Source organism: Vicugna pacos, chromosome 20 (genome assembly GCF_048564905.1).
Source record: "Vicugna pacos chromosome 20, VicPac4, whole genome shotgun sequence".
Lineage (NCBI taxonomy): Eukaryota > Metazoa > Chordata > Mammalia > Artiodactyla > Camelidae > Vicugna > Vicugna pacos.
In genome coordinates, this window is record NC_133006.1 from 8804864 (window position 1) to 8827715 (window position 22852).

A 22852-nucleotide genomic window follows, 5' to 3' on the forward strand; every position below is an offset into this window, starting at 1 on the left:
AACATTTTTTTATAAGTTATCTATTTTACAATGTGTCAAATTCCAGTGTAGAGCACAATTTTTCAGTTATACATGAACATAACATATATTCATTCTCACATTCTTTTTTCACTGTGAGCTATCATAAGACCTTGTATATATTTCCCTGTGCTATACCGTATAATACTGTTTATCTGTTCTACATTTTGAAATCCCAGTCTGTCCCTTTCCACCCCCTGCCCCCTTGGCAACCACAAGTTTGTATTCTATGTCTATGAGTCTGTTTCTGTTTTGTATTTATGTTTTTGTTTTGTTTTTATTTTTAGATTCCACATATGAGTGATCTCATATGGTATTTTTCTTTCTCTTTCTGGCTTACTTCACTTAGAATGACATTCTCCAGGAGCATCCATGTCACTTCAAATGGTGTTATGTTGTCAGTTTTTATGGCTGAGTAGTATTCCATTGTATAAATATACCACAGCTTCTTTATCCAGTCATCTGTTGATGGACATTTAGGCTGTTTCCATGTCTTGGTTATCGTAAATCATGCTGCTACGAACATTGGGGTGTGGGTGTCATTTTGAAGTAGGGTTCCTTCTGGATATATGCCCAGGAGCCAGATTCCTGGGTCATGTGGTAAGTCCATTCCTAGTCTTTTGAGGTGATTCCTCATAGTTTTTATATTCAGCGTTGGCACCATCATAGCTGGTCAGAACTAGAGGAAGTTTCAATAGTCAATATCCCCCTTCTGTGCCCGAGCTTTCCTTTCAATGTGAGTCAGAGTGAGTTTTCCTGCTTGAGCACGTACAGCTTTGCCCAAATGGCTGTGCTCTGTTTATCTTTGGAGCCCCCTGCAGTTCCGAAAGGTAGCCCCTCACATGGTGAGCCTTCAAGCATAAGAAAAAATTGAGGAAAACACATCATTTTGGTGTAAAAAAGAAAAAAGTTCTGATGGGAAAACTTTTCTGTGTGATCTGGCAAAACTCAGTCGACTCTACCAGAGAATTCTTCAGATTGTATCCAGTCTGAAGAATTCCCATATATCCCATGCTCCTCCAGGTCTACACCCAGACTGTGAGCCCCTGGGCCTGGGCTGGGCCCACAGCTGCCCTCTCCCCGTCTTCCCAGCGGCCAGCAGGAGCTAAAGTAACAAATGAACGAACGCCCTTGTTGGAATTTGAGACTGGGGCCCAATCTCTGAGCTCCCGGAGCCTGGCCAAACCAGACAGTTAAAAGAGCCTGGAGTTCCTGACAGGAGAAATTTTAGGAGTAATTGAAATCATGAACATATGGCTATTTAAAAAAAAAATCACACTTTATAAAAATCTTAAGTAATCTTTAAGTTTAGGGGAAAATACAGTGGGTGAAGCTCTGTTTTATTTATTGGTTACCCCTATCTGTAGTCTCACAGTAGTTATTAACTTTGAAATATGACTTCTTCCTATAAAAGTTATTTAAGTACAAATTAGGCATTTACTGAGATGAGAATATCTACCATGTAGTGGGTTTGGAGAGAAGGAAGTCTAGCCCTGGTTCTTCCATCCTGTAGCTGAGGGACTTCAGGCAAGTCACTTAAGCTCTCTGGGCTTTCCAAGCATCAAATGAAGGCTTGGCAGAAGAAGAGCATCAATATTTTAATGTCACTGTTGCCTTTTTTTTTTTTTGAAAATATAAGACAAAGAGAAAGAGAGAGATCCCAACTACCAATTCCCTGTCTGGACCAAGAAGGGTTTTTGGAACATAGAATAAGAGGAAGTGGAGAGAGAGTCTTAATATTGGGCATCCTTGAGCAGACTCAGGGATAACTTAATTTGTAAAAACAAGAGCAAGGGTGGGGAGAGGGAGACACCCCCTCTCCCAGGTACACACTCCATCCTCACACAAAGACTCTTTTTAAATATAGAAAGTGCCCAATTCTACCTTCTGAATGCATGTTTCTGCTCATTAAGACATAATCACAAGGAAAAGAGTTTGTCTACTAAACACCTGCTCGATCTGAGAGAAAGGGCCGAAAAGGAGGACGAACTTTTTTAGCTTATCCATTATTTCCTAATTTTTCTACAATGAGTTCCTATAACTTGTGTTATAATATTGACAGTATTTTGTAAGTGAATAAGGGGAAGACAGATTTTTTTTTTCTTTGCATCTGTCTACTTTGTCTACTAAAGATGGCAGGTTTCCCTAGACACTGAGATGTTTCTATCTCTTGGATTTGAGACTTGTAATTAACGTTGGTCTTCGAGGTTTAGGAAGGAGGGCGACTTGACAGTCTGGTTTAACATTATTTAATATAGAATATTCAGAAATGACAACCAGGGAACTATGTTTCAGTCTCTTTTCTTAATAGTTTTTATCATTCCAAATTGCAAAATTTTTAAACTTTTAGTTATTTTGTTGTTGTTGTAAAGGGAGTAGAATAGAATTGTTGGGAAAAATACTATTTTTCCAGTTATGTGTTGGTTTTTCCATCTGTAATCATGATAGGAAATAGTACAGAAAAACTCATTGTGTTTAAAATTTACGTTAAAATTGTACTATGCAAAACGCACACATTCAATTTCTGGATATGTTTTAAAGAGAAAGTATCCAGAAGTTGATTGGGAACCATCTAACAATAAAACTGAAAACCAAGACAAGTGAAAAGCAATCTTGACAGCAGCAAGAAATAAACTATACCTTGATATATGTTTCTTTAAATAATGCAACAGAGGTCTTTTGAGTTCACTCAGTTCTATTGTTAGATTGTGACCAAGTCATGTCTGAGATTGGCTGCAACCTAATTCCTCTGAGTCTAAGCCTCTTGGGTTTAAAAAGAGAATATATAATGGAATGATCAGAAAAACATTTGCATGTCCTTGAGGAAATAAAGTTCAAAAACACCACACATGTGAAAGTGATGAGGGAAAAAAAGCTAACAGCGTTCAATTACTGATGCAAGCATGAGGGTTAGTCTTACTTGGTATGAATTCATTTAATCATCATGACAGCACCATGATTTGGTTTCATTTTCACATGTTCGGAAACTGACATTAGAAGGGAGTTGGCAGCTTGTCCCCGTTAACTCGGGAGAGCCTGCATTTAAACTGTGGCCCGAAAAATTCAGCCAGCATGCATCTGCACCACGGTAGGTGTAGATATTCCTGGATCGACTAAATTCAGTAAACTCTTCCCTTTGGTTTTATATAAAAACTTCATTTGTTGCATGAGACCCAGAAAAATACAGCGTAGGTTTAATAACCACATGAAACGTTGGTCGAATTAGTGGCTTAGACCCCTACCTTCTATTTAACTCGTTCTCTGTGATCTCGTCAGTAATAATAAAAGTAATAATAGTAATTTGTTCTTATATTCTTTCATTCTTTAGTTTGAAGAGGAACTTTTTGAAACACTTGACGAATTTGAGAAATTAATCCAAGATGAGATAAAAGCCTTGTTACTCATGCTGCAATAGACCAAGTTCTCCCCATTACTGTAAAAGACACACACACATTCTTTTATTTATTATTTAAAATTAAAAATTTTTTTTTTATTTTGGGGGGAAAGGTAATTAGGTCTATTTATTTACTTTTAAAGGAGGTACTGGGGATTGAACCCAGGACCTCATGCATGTTAGGCATGCGCTCTACCACTGAGCTATACCCTCCCCCACTTCTTTTTAATTAAACCATTGCTCTCTCTAGTTATACGTTTTGTGGTTTTCTTTTAAATCAAAATATAGTTGATTTACAAGGTTGTGTTAATTTCTGGTGTACAGCATAGTGATTCAGTTATACATATATGTATATATTCTTTTTCAGATTCATTTTCATTATAGGTTATTACAAGATGTTGAATGTAGTTCCCTGGGCTATACATTAGGACCTTGTTGTTTATTTTATACATAGTAGTTTATATCTGCTAATCCCAATCTTCTAATTTATCCCTCCCCCAACCCTTTCCCCTTCGCTAACCATGTTTGTTTTCTATGTCTGTGAGTCTGTTTCCATTTTAAAAGTAAATGAGTTCATTCATATCATATTTTAGATTCCACATATAAGTGATAGCATATCGTATTTATCTTTCTGTGTCTGTCTTACTTCACTTGGTATGATAATCTCTAGGTCCATCCATGTTGCTGCATGTGGCATTATTTCATTCTTTTTTATGGCTGAGTAATATTTCATTATTTATATATACCACATCTTTTTTATCCATTCATCTGTCAATGAACATTTAGGTTGCTTCCATGTGGGGTTTTTTTTAATGCCAATATTCCTTGAAAGATTGAAAAAGGAAGCCCAAGCAAAGAACTGTACTCATTAGAAGGTCCCTGGGATTCTGACCGGGAGCGGGGTGGGGGAGGGGGGAATGGAGGCTCATGAAGGAGAGTAGAGGCGAGTGATGTGTGGAGGGGAAGTGGAGGCACCTTTCAAATAGTGCCCTGATTCCAGGCTGAGGTTAACATTATTCTCACGCAAGAAAAGAAGAGTTTTGGGAGGTTTTGAGCAGAGCCTTTTGACTCCAGGAAAGCCTCCAGGCAGTGCATGTAGGGCAGATAAAGAGGGCCCAGTGGGCATGTTATGGTGGTACTTCGGTGGCCACAGGAATGGAGAGAAAGTGATGAGACAGGAGACCCTTGGCCAGAAAGCTTTTGAATATGCATTTTTGGTACCTCCTGGAGTCCTCAATAACATGTCTTGCACTCTACACACTGTTCTAGCAATGAGTGCCTATGTATTGCTCCTTTTAGATTACTGCTTCTGAAGATTTTAACAGTATTTGATTACCTTGTCCCATTTTGTAGCTTCCTTAAAGAAAACTTAGTTACTACTATCAGGGACACTAAATAATCCAACTTTCCTTTGCATATTTTCAGGTGGAATCCTGATGTATGAGAAAGTGCCCATGGTGGAAATGGATGGGATGAATTTGGTAGAAACCAGAGCCATCCTAAGATACATCGCTGCGAAATACGACTTGTACGGGAGGAGCCCGAAGGAACAAGCCTGGTATATAGGTCGCTTCTCACTTAGAAGAAAATTAAAAATAGAAAAGAAAAATTAACCTTTAGGCTTGTTAGCAGACATGTGTAGTTCCTGAGAGATTTACAGAACATTCTTGTCTTGCTTTCTAACTTTTTCTTATGGAAAAATCTAACACATATCAAAGGAGAGAGAATAGTATAATAAACCCCACGGACACAACTTTTACCTTCAACAATTGTCAACTCGTGGCCAACTACACAGTTTCTTTCATTTTCTGATTCTACATTTAGGGTCAAGCCATTAGCCGACAGGCACAAAGCAAGCACAGAAACTGATAAAGGAGTCTGCTGCTCTCTGTGAATCTGCGTTTGCCTCCACTAGGTGGGAGCAGTGCTGAGTAAATCACAAGAACAAATGCAATCAGGGGGCAGGGAGTGTCCAATATGTGACACTGATTCTGGATGTGACCTTTGGGAACCACCTCATTAGATGCCCAATTCCGCCTCCCAGGCGTTTATTAATTCGCTTCTGCACACACCCTTCCTTTTGCAATGGGCCGACCTGGAGACAAACCAGCAAAACTAGCCTGGTCTTACCTGGAGTTTAAAACAGCAACCCTCCCTAAATTGTAAATTAAGGCACAGAAGTAGAAAACTCTTAGTTGGTAAACAACAAATAGTCGATGCTTTACTAACCCAGGTGGGTTTTAAATAAATTTCGTGTTGTCTTATTTCAAAAATGCATTTATTTTTGAAAGCTTAAATTTAAAAATTCTCATGCAGTAAACATTTTTAAATTGATCTGGTATTTTTCAATCTCAGTATAAGCTTTCCCTTGCTTTCTAGAAGATTCTACCTGCCAGATTTCTGCTGACTGCATCCCTGCAGTGGCGTTAAACACATTCCTTTGGCTCTCTTTTTTCTGTAAACTGGTTGTTGGGTTTAAAGATTTTTTATCAGACTCAAGTTCTCGTGGTTTCTGTAAGACTGCTTGTGTCACAGGTGTTGGTACAACCCCCAATTAGGAAGCTCACAATGTCTGCTTGTCTATCTTTTATGACCTTAGTAGCCAGTGGGGTTCAGTGCCATCATTCCTTCTGCATTTATTACCTAGAGTACTTCTATAAATAAAAATGTCCCTGTATCTGCTCTCTGGTTATCTGGAGTGCAGTTTCCTTTACGAAAAACATGCTAGCCCTCTGTTTACCAGTTTTCCAAATAATAAGTGGGCTCACCAGCATCCTCCAACATCGACCAATTAATTGTTGTCTTAGTATCACTGTGAATTCATTCAGGTAAACGTCACTGATATGTTTCAATTCACTTTTATCGCTGTTCTAACTTATGCTCAGGTTGTCCTACCTTTGGTCAGTGGAAGCCACATGGCTGCTGGGCATGTTGACCTTCCCCTCTGGTCTCTGACCGCTTCCTCCTCATCTGGTGTAATGGGATGACCCAGATTAACCCTGTGACTCTCCCTGCTCTTGACACGGACCCAGTCATTTCTCTAAGGTGCTACGGTTCCTTTCAATGCAAAATGTTTTTTTTTTTAAAGTACCTGTTTCACAGAACTCATGTTTATAGATTGAAAACAAGTGAATAAATTTGTAGGCTGCCTTCCTTGGTATACTGTTATGACAAAACCTTGCACATGTGAGACACTCCATTTTAAAACTCCTTCAGTGTCATAATCACAAATGCGCAGAATGCTCCTCCTTTGGTGACTTCCTGCCGCAGGCACTCTCTCACCGTCCAATGGGGCAGCCCGGCCAGCCAGGTGACACTCTGTCTCTTACACGTTCTTCACTGGTAACAGCTGGCACCTGGGTTGGGAGCGCTGGACCAGCCAGGCCTGCCCAGGCAACTCGCTCTCTCTACCTGACATCCCTGTGTGGCTAGCTTGGCTTCCTCACAGCACAAGGTTCTCAGTGTGGTCCGACATCGCACCTGCGGCTGGCTTGCCTTAGACAAAGGCAGAAGAAAGAGGACCAGGTGGCAGCTGTCAGGCTTCTAATGACCTCACCTTGGAGGCTCAGAACATGATTGCCCCACGCTGGTCTATTAGTTAATCAAGTCTCCAAGACCCACTGAGGTTCAACAGGAGAATGAGGCTTACTCTCAAGGCAGGAGAAGCAAAGACTTTCAGGCCATCTTCAAAGATGCCCATGGCTATTCCAGGTTCAAGCTAAAGGAACTGTGGTGCAGAGAGGTTAAGAGGCTCACCTTGGATGAGGACAGAGGTTTCCCAGTGACAGACCAGTGGTGTTTTCACGACGCTATGGCGTCTTGTCAAACACAACACCCATCCTTCTATTCATTCTGCACAGAGGTGTAGGGGGTGGCAAGTGGGAACTTGTGGAGTAAGTTCTGTGCCTTATTAAATTGAGCAGTTTGAGAACCTTCAATCCAGGTGGAGACGTCAGCAGTACAGAGGTCCTCAGTGACCTCTTCCCCAGGATGTGCCAGCATGGATAATCTCACTGTCATTACAACATTTAAATAGCCAAATAGGATCTTTGCCTAATTCATTATTTGAGGACTTTTTTACATTTTATTTTTTATTGAGGTATAGTTGATATAAAATGTTATTTTCGGGGGTAACAGCAAAGCAATTCAGTTCCACATATACATACATAGGTATTTTTTCTTTTCAGATTCTTTTCGATTATACGTTATTATGAGAAATTGAATACAGTCCCCTGTGCTGTACGGTAGGTCCTGGTTGTTTATCTGTTCTTCACATAGTAAAGTGTACCAGTTCGTCATTTTTTAGGGATTATTTTAACCCTGTTTGTGCTTGTGTTATTTAGCATTAGTTTCACATACTCAATGTAATCACGCGCATACTTTACTCCTATAATTTTCCTCCCTCTCAGATGGATCTCAGCATCTCAAAGGAGCAGCATGCAGGTAGAAACACTGGGTTTTAACTCCTGGAATGTGGAGACACCTGATACCCAGGCAGGTGAAGCCGAGGCATTATTTCACACATCCCTTTGGCTCATGAAATGAGAGTTTCCTTTGTCTGCAACGCTTGACTCACCACCCCTTCCTTCTCCAGGATCGACATGTATGCAGAAGGCTTGAAGGACCTCAGTGACATGGCCATGTTCCTCCCGCTCTCCCTGCCCAGGGAGAAGGAGATGAACCTTGAATACATCCTTGAAAGAGCCACAACAAGGTTCTTCCCCATCTATGAGAAGGTGAGCTGCAGACTTCTGCCCTGCTCTGTGACTTGGATCAGGGCGGGGAGGAGGGGAGGAGGACTAAACGAAAAATAAAGAATTTTACTGGTGGATGAAAGATTCCCCAAACACTTCATGAAAGCAAAATTCCTCCCCCAATGGCAGTTATAAAACGAATCTGCCCTCCACTCTCCCATCCCGCTTTCTGGGTTTTATTTGTGTAAGGATGTCCTGCATAACTTCAGCATTCTTTGTGGTTCTGCTGCCCACAGAATTTCAGTTACCTGACTGAGTATTCTGGAGTAAAACAGGGCCTTATAAAGAGAATTCTAGAGAGAAAAACCAAAAACCACACTAATTAGACAGTCAGGGGTGGGGGAAGGATGGATTTTATTTCTAAAATACACAGGATGGTACCAGGGCTCAGGGCACTTTATAAGGTTTTGCAGAATTCTATGCCATATTCTAAAAGTTAAGGGGAAAAATTGTTCCAAAAAATAACACCTGCTTTTCATCTGTCTCTGCATTTTTAACAGCTGAAAAATAATGTTTCAAAAAGCTCACGCTTTAAGCAAATACTTAGTGCCATCTCTAACACAAGGGTTGGATGATTGTCAACGCTCTTGCCATTATCATATCAGTCATCAGTAGGAAAAGATCATGAAGAATGTTCGCATTTGGTTAAAAAAAAAAAAAAAAAGAACCAGACGAGTTTTTCCAAGCCACTTGCAATGCCGGTTTATTCCATCCTTTCTGGATTGAGTTGTACCAGTTTCAACTGAATGATTTGGTACATCCATTTAAATATATTTATCACAGTTAACCCTTGTATAGCCTAGTCAAGTGATGGAGATTATTTACTTGATGCTTCTGTCTTTGACTTATGTACCAACTCCCCAGATACTCTAAGTTTCTAGGTTGTCCCTTTCCCTTAATGACATTTAGTGAGTTTTCAGTCCCCTTGGTCCAAGATGGAAGATGGATCAGACTGAAGATTTTACCTCAGGCTTTCTCCGTAGCATTCCTTCAAAAGTATTCAAGATAATATAACCCTTTGCAATTAGTATATAATTTACGAGATTTCTATCTTATAATTTTACCAAGAGTGGCAATGGAATGGATGTTTGGCACCACCGTTCCCAATGACTATGGGATACCGTGAAAAACAAAGACTGCACGTGGCTGAAAGCAGTGACAGTACCATCCTCACTGACAGCTCTGCTAATCATATTGATGGCTCATCTCCTACTGCGTGCTCATCACACACGTCACCAGTGTGGGATGCCATCTAATCTTCATGGTAACTCCACGAAAGATGTGGCTCTGTTACCCACAGAACTTAACAGCAGCGAAGTAATGTGCCCAGCGTCATACAGCTGAGAACACGGGAGCCTGCGCTCACGCCTCTAACTCCCCATCCCGCACCCCAGTGTCCCAGTATCACAGAGCTCTAGGGCTCGAACAGCGAATCCTCAGTGACCTCCTACTCCAATCATCTGTGTTCAGCAGAGTTTGACTCAAAGTGACCCATAAGCCCTAGTTGACGGAAATTTGCTTGTAGAAATGAGGTGTGGATCCTGGGGAGAGGGAGCCGCACACCTGAGGCTCCCGCCCCGGGATGCCGGGAGGAGCCCCGGTCCAGGTGGCGGTGGTAAAATTGTTCCATAAAGGCTCATGGAGAAGGCACAGGAGAAGGAGCTGCTTCCAGTGTTCAGAATCCTCAGGGGGATCTAAGCTCTCCTGCCTCTTTCAGATGAACACACTGAGGTCCTCGGAGAGAAGCGGGACTTATCTGAACTCACACAGTGAGCTGGGGGCAAAGATCGGGAACCAGGTCTCTGAATTCTTAGAGGCCTTTCTGCCAAACCACGTTGACTTTAACTTGGAGGACCCCAAATCCTCATCTTTCGTTTTCGACTATCCGCAGGCGCTAAGAGACCACGGGCAAGATTTTCTGGTGGGTGATCAGCTGAACTGGGTGGATGTACAGCTCCTTGAAGTCATCTTAATGGCTGAAGAGTGGAAACCCAATGTCCTCTCAGGCTTCCCTCTGCTGCAGGTAATGCTCTCCAAACAGCTCCCAAGAAGGAGAAGGGATTTTTAATCATTCATTTATAATCTTTCCTTAAGTCATTCATTATTCTTTAAGAACCTACTAACTTCTTTATGCCTGTGCTAGGGGTGCCAAGATGCCCTCAAGGAACATGCCTAGTAGGGAGACAAGCATACAGACAGATAACCTCAACATAATGGAGTCAATGAAACAGTAAAAGGATGTGGGAAAGCAGAGGAGGTTCACCCGGGCCAGGTTTCTTGCAGGAATTGAATTTCGAAGGCTTTGTCTGGAATGTAGCAGACCCACAGTACAAGCGGCTTCCTTCTTCTTGTCAAGGTGAAGGGACAACACTTAAGCCCCTCCGAACAGAGCCACTGCGTACCCATACCCATAACCACGGACTATGCTATTGTTACCTGCCAAGCCTTGTACCAGCACTGCACACACTTTACCCCATTTATTTTATTCCATCCTCAGAGTAGATAGGAGACAAGACTCAGAGAGGTTAACTAACTTTCCTGAGGTCGCCCTGTTAGTAGGTGGCAGGAGTGGGACTCAAACCTCGGTCTGCCTGACCTCACCTCCTGAGTTCTCGAACACTGTGCTGTGTTGTGGATTCCTTTATAACCTTTTAAAAATATGCTGATTTAAAATAGCTGTAATCTAAGTCATGATAACTCTGCAGCCTCACTTTTCCACTTCGTGTTGCATTACACACAAGCACGTTTTGGTATTGTTATTTAGTTTGGCTCATTTTTAGACAATGAAGTGTGTTGTTATTTTTACATTTTTCATCATTATATAATACTCTATTCATTGTGCTCAGGATAACTTTAAATAGTGATGAAATCATAAACAACCTAAATAGTCAATACCTGAGAAATGTCTAGAATTTTATGCAGCCACTTGAAGTTATGTTTTTCAGAGATTACATGACATGAAAAATGCTTATAACATGAGAAAAATGAGGATTTTGGTTTATTAGCAATACATCAGGATACTCTGGAATATCTGCTTCTGTAAATAATGTCGCAACAGCATCTTCATGGATATGAATTTTTCCACATTCAAGATTATATTAGGATACAGTCTTACAAATGGGCTCTTGTGGTTTGAGCCTATTAGCATTTTTGTGTTCCTTGAGAAATATTGCTAGCTTGTGTTCTGCCAGGCATCACTTTGCAATGCCACACAATGTGTAAAAATTCCATTTTTATCCCCCATTTCTACCGGCAATGAGAAATGTACATTTTCAACATTTTTTCTCATATACAAAAATGGGTCCCGTTTATCTTTTGTTTATTTTGCCATAATCTCTTCTCATGGACAGTATACGTTTGCATTTTAGGAATTTAAGGCCAGAATCAGCTCCATTCCCACAATTAACAAATTTCTCCAGCCTGGAAGCCAGAGGAAACCTCCATTAGATGAAGACTCCACTGAGGTCGTGAAGAATATATTCAAATTTGAACATGGCATGTTTCTTAAAAACATGGGTACAATAATAGCTGAGTATTAACAAATGAAGTGGTCTAAAGAACTTAGGAAATACTTCACTTTACATTTGCAGCACTGCCCAGAAAAGAAATCACAAGGCCATTTTAATAAAGTAATAAAAAGCATAAGGAAATAAAACTGCCTAATACTTATCAGTGCATCAGACAGTGCTGCTTCTGTTTTCCATAAAACAGGAAAACACCAAGTAATCAGAATCATCCAAATGAAAATTCTTCTGCATTCTACTTACTGCCAAAGAGTAAAATCATAAGTAAACCAACAGATACCAAAGATTTCTTTTAAAGCAAATAAACCAAAGGAACAACCACACTTGTATCAACCATCACCCACTTCCACCTCCTCTGGAAAAGTCCAGGACACAGCATAGCTTTAAACTAGCTTCTTAAACTGCCAATCACTATAGAGTCTTTTACAGATAGAATCAATTTCACATTTCTTGGCATCATAGGTAGTCTGAGCACCAACTGCTGTCCATCCAAATCAGAAGGTCCTTCCGCATGTGCACAGAGACTCCAATAACCACTGTGTCCCCAGTCTTGCTTGTGTAACAACCTGTTTGGCACCATTACAATTAGCAGGATTTTTTTTTTAAAGCAGGATATTTAAAAGTATATCAAAAGATTCTCTCTGGGTTTCTGATTTGGTTAAACGAATAGGCTTTTTTTTTTTAATTCTCCCCTTAACTGAATCATCACTGAAAATTTAACAACCTCCTTGAAGGTCAGTTGGGAAAGGTAACTGAACACAACCTTATCAACTCTGCTGTTATCAGTGGAGACTCTACCCAGCATGTTTTGGGAAGAATGGTTTGAAATCTTGACACCATGGTGCAAGTGGAGCCAACAGGACCAGAATTGCAGACGTTTAGCGCTTTAAGGAGTCTGGTCGATCATTTAGTCCAAATTCCTTCTCTAGGAGGAGAAAATGAGTCCCAGAGATGGGACATGACCTTGCAAAGGGCAGAGAGCAGTCGGTGGGAGAACTGGGCTGGGGGGACTCACCTATAGGCAAGTACCCTGGACGTAAATTGATAACCATGCCTGGAAAGAAGCAGTGGTTGGAGACAAAATCACTTTCATCTCAGGATTATTACTGTTTCAGAGACAGAATATGTGCTCCTGAGGAAGAGTTCTGGCTCCAATAACCCTCTTTACCAATCTCCTTCATTAATAATTGAGCACTTAAAAGTTAAAAATGATTTGAGTCCATAGAGAAGAGACCAAAATGAGAGAAACACGTTTAAAACAGAATGCTTTTATTTGAATACTGAAGACATTCTGTTAGTACACAGTTTGTTGAGGATGAAGTTTTTGTTTATTTATTTTTTTTAATTGAGGTATAGTCAGTTTATAATGTCGTGTCAATTTCTGGTATACAGCACAATGTCATACATGGATACACATATATTCATTTTCATATTCTTTTTCACTGTAAACTACTACAAGATATTGAATATATTTCCCTGTACTATACAGTATAAACTTGTTTATCTATTTTATATATACCTGTCAGTATCTGCAAATCTCAAACTCCCAATTTATCCCTTCCCACTCCTCTCCCGTCTGGCAACCACAAGTCTGTATGCTATGTCGGTGAGTCTGTTTCTGTTTTATATATAAGTTCATTTGTCCTTTTTATTTTTTTTAAGTTTTTTTAAAGGAAAAAAACCACTGGCAGTAATACAATTAAAATGGAAAAAATATAATTTTGAATAAAACACAAATGACAAATAGATACATTAGCATTTGTGAAGCCCACTTAGGGCGTTCCATCATCTGATAAGTTGTAGTTTAATTTAAACTTACTTCAGACATGATTTTGTAACAATCAAAAAAGACCACATATATATAATATAAACTAGACATAGCGAATGAAAGAGTGTATCATGATGTATTAAATATCTTTAACAAAACCAGTACCTGACAATTAGAAAACAGTTGAACTATTTATTTAAAAAAAAATCCCTCAAACTCATGTCTGTATTACAGGTGACAGTTTCTTTTGCAGTTTCTAACAAGATAAGACCATACTGAACATTCCATATTGAAATGTATCTTTTCAATACAAAGAGTAGGCTCTGCCCGTTACAGTGAATGACATGATCTTAAGTTTTCAGTTCCTCTGGATCCTCAGAGCAGCAGTAAGACAAGTCTCAGGATCATCATGAGGCTGGATGAAAGGGAAAGACAGGGAGAGGGAGGGTGAGTCTCAGACAGAAGGGTACAGATGGGCTGTGCGCCCACCCAACCCGAGTGCTTCTCAACCCCAGCCTTCTGTCCTGCCTCTCTCCCTGGAGCAGGGGTGCTCTCACCATCCTTGTACCCCAACTTCCCAGACCTGACGGAAGGAGACACTTAAAAACGTTCAGTGAATGAAGGAGAAAAATCAGAACTCACTGTTCTGAAAATCTAGGCTGGACTTTGATAAGAGAAAGGTTTGGAAAGAAACACAAAACTTTCAAAAGCTAGTAAAGGCAAGCAACTTGAAAAAAAAACGAATCAACGCGCGATTTGGGGATGTCGTCATTATAATCTGCACGTCTTCTTGAACTGTAAACCCTACTTCTGAGTCTTTTTACCAATAAGTACCATTTTTAGAACAGGGCTATTAATTAGAAAGCAATCTTTATTTTTTTCCCCCAAGCCTTTACCTTTTATTATTATTTTTCTTGACTTACTATGTAAGGATCTCCAGAACAACGGAGAACAGAAATGACGAAAACAGGCATGTGTATACTGAACCTCTCCCTACAGAGGACCCTGTTAAAGTTTCATTGTTAGATATGAGATTTCTGTGGGTTTTCTGGAATGTCCTTTATTGGGCCAAGAAAGTGCCTTCTGGATTTTTCTTTTTTGTTGTTGTTGGGTTTTTTGTTTGTTTGTTTTTTCCATGGATATATGTTCTTTTTTTTCTATATAAAAATTTTTTATTGAGTTATAGTCATTTTACAATGTTGTGTTATAGTTTTTCTCTTTTTATTGAAATATAATCAGTTTACAATATTGCGTCAGTTTCTGGTGAACAGCATAATGTTTCAGTCATGATATACATGCATATATGAAAGCAGTCCTTTATAATCACACTTGCCCTTCCAAATCATAAACATTCCACACAGCCACACTAGAAAATTCAGGGAAAATTAGAAAGGAGAAAACTCCCCATTGCGTTACTGTCTAGAAAGTGTAACAATTTGAAGCATTTCTTTCTTAGGTTGTTTTTTTATACACCAGCTTTTTAAAACTTGAGATCACACTATGGTTTCTTATTCTGTTTTCCTTTCCTATCATGTCACTAATATTTTTCAATGCCACTAAATAGTTTTTGAAAACATGACATGTAATAACTCGCTCAATATTCCATTAAGTGAACAAAACACTGATTGAAACACTTCCTGACTGGTGAATTTTTAAGCTGTTTTCTAATTTTTTCAGGTCATCAAGTTTTCCACTAGAAATAAAGTAGCAATAAATATCAGTCTTTGTATGCATCTCATTCTTTTGGAATAAATTCCACAAAGTGAAAACGTACATCAAAAGACATGAACTTATATATACGTTTCAACATGTAAAGGTAGCTTCCAGGAAGAACTAAAAATGTTAAGCGTAACTTTTTACTTGCTAGTGTGCCTCATCTCCGGGATAGAATTACTGGGATCAAATTGAGAAAAACCTGAAGCTCCCTATTTACGTTCTTAAAAAATATTAAGTTTTCTCCCTTAGAAACTCAAAATCACTGCAACAGACTGTCACTCTGTCCAACTCTCTAAGTAAGACTGAATGTCAGATTTAAATGAATACATTTACTATCTCAGATGGATAAATCTTGAGGGAAAACTGAGGCTGAATTTAGTTCTTTATTCTGAAAACGGTAAGTGTGTACATGTGATCAGATACTAGAGTTACCATAAGGGTATTTGATAAAAACGTGCATGTGCACATAAAGACACACAACTGACAGAACATATGATATTTTAAGGTTTTTTATAATCATGCTGATTGTAATAAAAACTACTTTGACCTTTCAAATTAAAACTGATGTTTGCTAAAAACTCAGTACTTCAAAATGATGGCAAAGTATATAGCTCAAAACAGGTTTTCTTACCTTAAACCTGCAACCAGCCCAGCTGGCATTATTTTCTTGGACCTCTTAAACCTCACCCCCATTATGGTGGCCAGGAAGAAAGCTGTAACTAAAAACCAAACCAGTGCGTGAGCCAGAGTTTCAAACATGTTATCAATGCTTGCTTGTGAAAAAAAAAAAAAATTGGGGGGAGGAAGGCAAAAAAAAAAAGGCAATAAAAGAGAAAAGATCATCATTTTGGCTTTCTAATATAACTACTCTTTATTACATATAGGTATTGAGTTGCTGTTTTCTTGAAAAAATAAAGTGCCCTATTAAAACACTTTTATAAACCAGTTTATCAAAAAGGTTTCTGACTAAACTAGCATGTTGAAATTCATCCCTGAAACGTCTTCAAAAGAAAAAGTCTTTTTCTGACTTAAATTTCTATTTTAGGACACTCCTGGAGGGTCAGGATGGTGTCTTATCCAGGTTTCCTCAGGAACACTCAGCAGTACACCTGGACCCACAGGAGCCATCCCCTAAATGGCTAGTTAATAGAACGTTAGGAAAAGAATTCGTTTCTAAAATAAATCTTTAAAGTAAGACCTCATTAATAAAACAATACTAGGAAAAGGCTGGCCATTTGTATTTTGTAGCATTCCATTTCAGGAAATTTCATGCCTGGAGACTAAAAAAAAACAGTCTAATAATAATATTAAATTCAGAGGCATCATCCCAGCCTTTTACGAGCTGAACCAAGAGATGGGCAGTTTCACATAAGAGATCAGGGCACTGATGTCACAATTTAAGAACAACTTGCAAGGAAAAACCACTTGCTGATATTAAAAAAACATGATTGACAATAAACGTATGTTAATTATTTAAGTGCATCTGAATAAGAAACCCAATATATCTATACCTTGCTGATATATTTTTATCTTCTGACATAATTTCATTATTAAAAATATTCCCTAGCTCCTGTTTAAACTAAGAAAAAAATTACACTTAATCTTTTTCTTTCCCTTAAATATTGAACAATTACAATGTCTTCCTTTGTATTTTCTTCCACCTCACCACTTCCCCCGCCAGGCACTTTGAATAATCGTCAAATTAAACAGAGACCATTTCCTTGCTGTAGTTTCCCCAGCCTCCACTGTATCTCTTTCAACCTAGAAAGAAGAAAGCCAAGCACCCTGGGGCTTTAAACACACACAGGTTTTTTTCCATCTTTCCTGTGAACATGCTCCTACTAAACCCAGCAAGGGATGAAGCCAAAAAAGGATCAGCCTTGCTTCTCTGGATTAAAGATTAAAGCAAAGCTGGATCTAAAAGCCATTCTTGAATTAAATAAGAGAACGCAAGGCTGTCTCTTCTTAGGAATTTTCACAGTCACACAAACTATGCTAATATACATTTAGAAGCGTTAGCAGAAAACCTTGGCATAATTCCTTGCTTTTTCTAATTTTATTTCATTTCTCCAGTAACAAATTTTATAGCAGTATTCTTCTGAGTTGGAAGGCCTGGTAGCAACATTGTTATTTTTGATGGTGTCTGTGTAGAAAGGAACAAGAATGGTGTTCAGTCCCCACCCACGCAGTGGCCGCCCACCACCTGACCAGTATTTTCTAGGACCTCTAGGAAAGGTATCAAAAGCTACCCCCAAGCTTCGATTCTCCATAACTGGGTAAATGCCTTACTCACACAGCGACACTTTTACATCTCGCTTGTCATTGGAGACCCGGTAAGCTCCATAGCCAGCCAGAAATCCAACAAAAAGACCACCAATCAGAGATGGAACACCACCTGGGAAAAAAACGTACAGACTCAGAGAGAGAAAGAGAAAATCCCCGAATGAAGGCAATTCCTTCATCACGTCAAGGATGATAAACGCATTTCTCCTCGGGCACTGTAACTGGACCAGGCCAAGTCAGATGTTGGCTATTCACGGATCGTTTCCGAGAAATGGCTGTTCCATGCTGAACCCCAAACTGGAGGCAGAGGAGCCCCGAGCACACAGCGATGTGAGGCCTAGGCCCGACGACGGGGCACAGAAAGCCGCCCTGCAGTAGTGCGTCCGACGGGGACCGCGTGATTTTGAACAATTAACTTGACTTCTGAACGTCTCTCTTTTTTCCCTCCTATTCTCCTAGTCTCCATATTTTTACTCTCAGGTTGCGATGATAAAAATAAGACGAAATGGTATTTTTAGCTCATGGAGGTAGAAGACCTGTGCAAAGCAAGCAATGGTTCTGTCCTGAATGATTCACAAACCTTCCGGCCCCAGCACTTCAGGGCTCGGGGATGAACCGTGACTACACTGAGTAACAGGGAGAACCCGGGCACTGGCGCAGCCGGCCGGCCGCGCATCCATCCCCTCCCCAGCCGGTGCCCTCCCACTGCCCCGGCCCTGGGCAACGCGACACCGTGACCAACACGCGCCATCCTTGCTTCAGGGCTCTCACTCTACTTAGAATCTACCGCAATGGAATCCCCAGGGTCAAGGCATCTCTTTCTTAAATATCTACAGGAAATTCAGATTCTAACAGGGTTAAAAACCATTGCAGGCAGACACACACACATACTCCCTTTTTCCTATCCCTCAAGAAACTGCTAAAGAAGGACATAATCTGATAATCTATAGACCTGAAACGCAAGTCCCCCCCATGTCATAGATATCAAACACTCTTTGAAATTAACTTAATTTATGAATTTCTTAAAAATGTAAGAAATAAGAAAAATATAAGAAACAGGAGACACCATGACTATAAATGCCTTTACCTTAAAACAAAGCAATATATAAAAATTTCCTTTTTCTCCATGAAAATCCTTTAATTTACCAACTATTTTTTCCCCCATCTTTGGACAGAGATGAAGGGACTACTTCAGATATGATATCTAAGTATTTAATGAATTTTCCTGTGCAACAGACAACATCAACACAAGTCAGTTTTTTGACACTATGAGGATGTAAACAAACAAACAAGAATCCTCATTTGATAATAAGGGAGTAGCCCTGAGGAGATTAAGTCAATTATTTATGCAACTGATACTGACAGATGAAGGGTGACAGACCCCGAGGTTGGAATGTTCTGTCCACCCAGCCCCACAAAACCCCCTCCTTCGACTTCCACCATGTGCTGGTCCTCAGCCACCCCCAGGACTTGGTCAGCTTCCTGCCCTACTTATAAGCCCTCAGATGATCCTGACACCACCGCCAAGCTCCCCAGGTTTCTTTGATGAAAAATCTGTCTTGGGCTTACCTCTCCGCTTATATCCCAAAATGCTTCCGAACGTCACCAGGGCTGCATAACCAAAACCAACCAGGTCCATTGTCAAGGTTCGATTCTAAAGCAAGGGGTGGGGGGAAATGTTTTACAAAATACAAAGAGCTTGGGGGAGCAAATCTGTATTACAATGATGTGCATGCCACAGAATTATAGAAACTAATTTCTCCTCCTGGGGGAGGGCAGGAGTCAACCAAGTGAGGAAGGTGGCAAGGAAGGGTGTGTTCTAGGCAGAATGGAGACATGTGCAAAGGCCTGGTGGCACGAGAGAGCATGGCATGGTTTCCAAATGCAGAGAAGGGCAAGGGGTGTGAAGAAAGGGGGCTGGGGAAGAAAGGCCAGACCACCCATGGAAGCCTGGAAAGGGCATTTGGTTTCCATCCTGAAGGCAGTGAGAGGTGAATGAAGGGGCCTCACAGTCAGATTTAATCCAGCAAGCTCCTTCTGGCTGCAGGAGTGGGAGGTGGGTTGAAGTGGCCAGGAGAGAAGCTGCGAGCCTGATGCAGTAAACCGAGCGAGAGATGATGGGGGCCTGGCCTGGCAAAATGCCCAGGAGAGTGGAGAGAGGAAGACAGATGTGAGAGAGGTCAGGAGGTAGAATCAGTAAGCACGGATGTGGGGAGGGAGGGGGAGGGCTGAGTCTCTGGCTCTGACCACTAGGAGGGGCGGCGAGAGGAGAGGCTTGATGCTATTCCCTCAGACAGGGGCACTAGGACAGCAGCCAGTGTGTGGTGGAGGGAGGTGGGGGTGGCCAGGAATGATGGGGCCTGTCTGTTTTATGAGGGGGAGGTAATTAGGTTTCTTCACTGATTTCCGCTTGGAGGCAGTACTGAGGATTGAACCCAGGACCTCTTGGGTGCTGAGCATGCACTCTGGGCCTGTCTGAAACATACTCAGTCTTCAGTCTAAAATGCCCAACAGTCAGAAAAACAGCCTCACATGCAGATGTGATGCACGCAAGAACAATCACTCATCATCAGGTAGTAATTTTCTCCTTAAGCCAATCAACTGGTATGAAAGGCTGGTTGTTCCTCCTCTGAGCCGCCCAGTTCTTCCTCTGACCCTCTCTTGGGGCCCCATCTCTTCTACCTGATGGAATTACTTACATTGAGCTTATCTTTCCTCTGGGCCAGTCAAGCTCCTTGAGGGCTAAGCTCAGGTTCAATTCATCTTCATCTTCCTCACAGCACCAAGCTCACTGCCCTGCACAAGGCAGGGGCTTAGCAACTACTTGCTGAATGAATGAGTGAATGACTAAGTGAACCACAGGGATAATTTTGGTCTGAAGACACTGTAACTGACCTACCCTGGATATAGCTCATTTGCCAGGAAAAAGCCAGTCCCTTCATCTCCTTAGTGAGCTGAGTGTTCTACAAAGGCAAAATAAATCTATTCTCAATCGTTGTAATAAGTTTCTGTGCTCACAGCAAAAATTCAGGAAAAAAGCAATCAGCCCTGGCACGACCTGCTCAGAACCACACAGAAAAGCCAGAGGGCGAGTTAACACGGGAGGGATGGGTGGGGACGCTGTGCGTCACGCGTCACGTGCTCCCATCGCATACACGATGCCCAGCCCTTGGAAAGACCAGAAAGCATCTTGGGTGCAATGAAACAAACTGATTTACTGCATAACATACAAAAATAGATGACAGAGCCCTCCTTGCCCCTAGCTCTCCAAAATGAGATTTTTCGTAAACTATTAAATAAAAAGCATTTTCACATATTGAGCATCAATAATTACCTACCTTTTAACGCCTTGGGGCTCGAAAGACACATTTTCGAGTGAAGTGCGTGGTGCTGCGAAGGTTTAAAACCTTGTCAAGCATTTCTGCAATGGTACAAAAGCCCCACCCCTTTCCCCCACCTCTCCCTAGCTCCAGGAAAGAAGATGGGAGATTCAGGACCTTGGATGGAAGAAATTCGGCGAACTCCCAGGAGGGAGAAGCGATCCCCAGGAGAGTAGACCTCACCTCCTGCAAAACCCTCCCAAGTATCTCTGCATCACTATCTGCTTATTTCTGCACGTTTGCATGACAATTACGGGTAGGAAGATCTCGATGACGAGGTGTACAACTCACCTGCAGCCCTGAGCGCTCTCCGCGGCTGAAAAGAGAAAAGCCGAGAGCCAGCTGCGGGAACCCTGCGTACCTGGAGTTGGGAAACGGACCCCGCCGCCAGCACCTTCCGACTCTGCGCGCTGGGCTCCAGCACTGGGCGGGGCCGCTGGTTCCCAGAGGCCCTCGCCGCGCGCATGCGCTGCACTCCTTCCTCCGCCGCTCGGCCCTACCCAGCCCACGCCCGCCCTGCGCAGCTGGGGAGCCTAGAACCACCCGTAACACCGACAGCGCCGGCGCAGTAGCATCCCAGGCGGAGGCCGCATCTGGCCACTGGCTTCCGCGGCTGGCCTTCTGGCCGTGACTGGGGTCTGCCGCCTCCTGCCGGGCGGAGCGGAACTGACAAGCATTCGCAAGGAGTGGCTGGTTGTACCAGGGATTCCAGAAGGCAAAAGATTTTTAACCGTGAATAAGTTTCTTCATCATTCAAGGGACATTTGTGGGACTCCTCCAGCAACCCAGGCCTTTTACGTACTCTCCAGAAGATTGTCCCCGTTTTCATCGGAGGGAGCTAAGGTTCACAGAGAAGAAGGGATTCCGTTTTCTACAGGCTCAGCTCCTAAGTGGGGTGCAACGTTTAGAACCAGAGTTTGGTTTCAAAGCTCGAGCACCCTTCATTACATCGCACTATCTACACGGTCATCTAGATGTGGTGGGGAGACCAGGATCCTGGTTTTATACTGCAAGCCCAGGATTTGCTGGGCTTAAGTACCTGAAGGGAATGGTATGGAGTGCCAAAATTGGAAGGCACTCCAAATCCTGTCTAGCTCTAGGATAATCTGTCCCCAGGAATGAACCTTACATGAATTTGGAATCGTGCCTCCTGGCAACAACTTCTCATCTCACTCCTGCTTTGCCTTCTAGGCCACAGCCCATAACGCCAACTCTCCTCCTTAAATTATAGCCCTTCAGAGATTCTAAGAAGGCTGTCATCTAGGGATCATCAAGCAGCTCCAGGGGTGCCTTCGGGCTGGAAAAAATCGAATTTTTTAAAAATCTAAGAATATACATTATATATTGTGAAATGTTTGCTGAATCGATTCCTTGTGCTTAAAAGTGCTTCAGGGAAGCAATGTGACTATATCTAACTTAGGAGACACCTAAATTGGGCCTAGGGAGCTAACAGGATTCTGGAAGATTCCCAGGAGAGTTGATGACAGGCACTGGGATGTAGATGGAGGAAGTGGTACCCAGGAGTTTGGCCCCAAGCTCTTCCACCTCACCTTCTCATCCCTTTCTATGGCCATCCTTACCCCAGCGCAAGCCCTCTCTCACTTTGCTACTCTCTCACTCTTTCCATATTCCTAGGACACTTTTCCTATTCAGAATAAAACCAAAACCCCCTCCTGGAATGCCTCTGTATCTTCAGTATGGTGTGCTGGCCCCGCCACCCTCCCAAGTATATAACTCCCCCTCGACCCTACTGCCTGGATTTATAAGATGCTGCTCAGACTAGATGCTCTCTGAGATCCCTTCTACTCCATATGAGAAAGTATCAGAAGCTGGAGGTAACCCCATGATATTCCTACTCAAGGCATTTTTCACCTAAACCTAAAAGAACAACGTGAACAACATGTGGGAACAGGAAGGTTCTTAGGCAAAGGGGCCACTGACCTCGCTCAACTTCCACACCACCAGCTGCCACTTGCTGCAGCGAATGGTCAAGTCAGAGCACAAGGTGAGGGTGC

General features: G+C 41.7%; 2 protein-coding genes and 1 non-coding gene across 7 annotated transcripts; 1 reads left to right on the forward strand and 2 right to left on the reverse strand.

The window, feature by feature from the left end:
- The first annotated feature begins 2921 nt into the window (after positions 1–2921).
- Positions 2922–11705, forward strand: LOC140687867 (glutathione S-transferase-like). The gene is made up of 6 exons (XM_072945809.1): positions 2922–2927; positions 3347–3399; positions 4839–4970; positions 8007–8148; positions 10058–10189; positions 11535–11705. The coding sequence occupies exons 1-6, from the start codon at positions 2922–2924 to the stop codon at positions 11703–11705; spliced, it is 636 nt and encodes a 211-aa protein (XP_072801910.1).
- TRNAV-AAC (transfer RNA valine (anticodon AAC)) lies at positions 3554–3626 on the reverse strand. Its single transcript has one exon. It is a non-coding gene; the product is annotated as a tRNA-Val (tRNA).
- Positions 11706–12938: 1233 nt separating the features above from the next.
- Positions 12939–21311, reverse strand: TMEM14A (transmembrane protein 14A). Of its 5 annotated transcripts, none has more exons than XM_072944811.1 (6): positions 21129–21278; positions 20796–20847; positions 19027–19111; positions 17468–17569; positions 15806–15893; positions 12939–13873 (listed from the first exon to the last, which is right to left on the reverse strand). In XM_072944811.1, exons 3-6 carry the CDS (start codon positions 19094–19096, stop codon positions 13834–13836), a joined length of 300 nt encoding a protein of 99 aa, XP_072800912.1. In that variant the 5' UTR covers positions 19097–19111; positions 20796–20847; positions 21129–21278; the 3' UTR covers positions 12939–13833. The 5 variants fall into 5 exon arrangements, with proteins under 5 accessions (XP_072800912.1, XP_072800913.1, XP_015101007.1 ...); XM_072944812.1 differs by having other exon boundaries at positions 21199–21224; XM_015245521.3 differs by lacking the exon at positions 20796–20847 and having other exon boundaries at positions 21129–21288.
- Positions 21312–22852: the final 1541 nt, after the last annotated feature.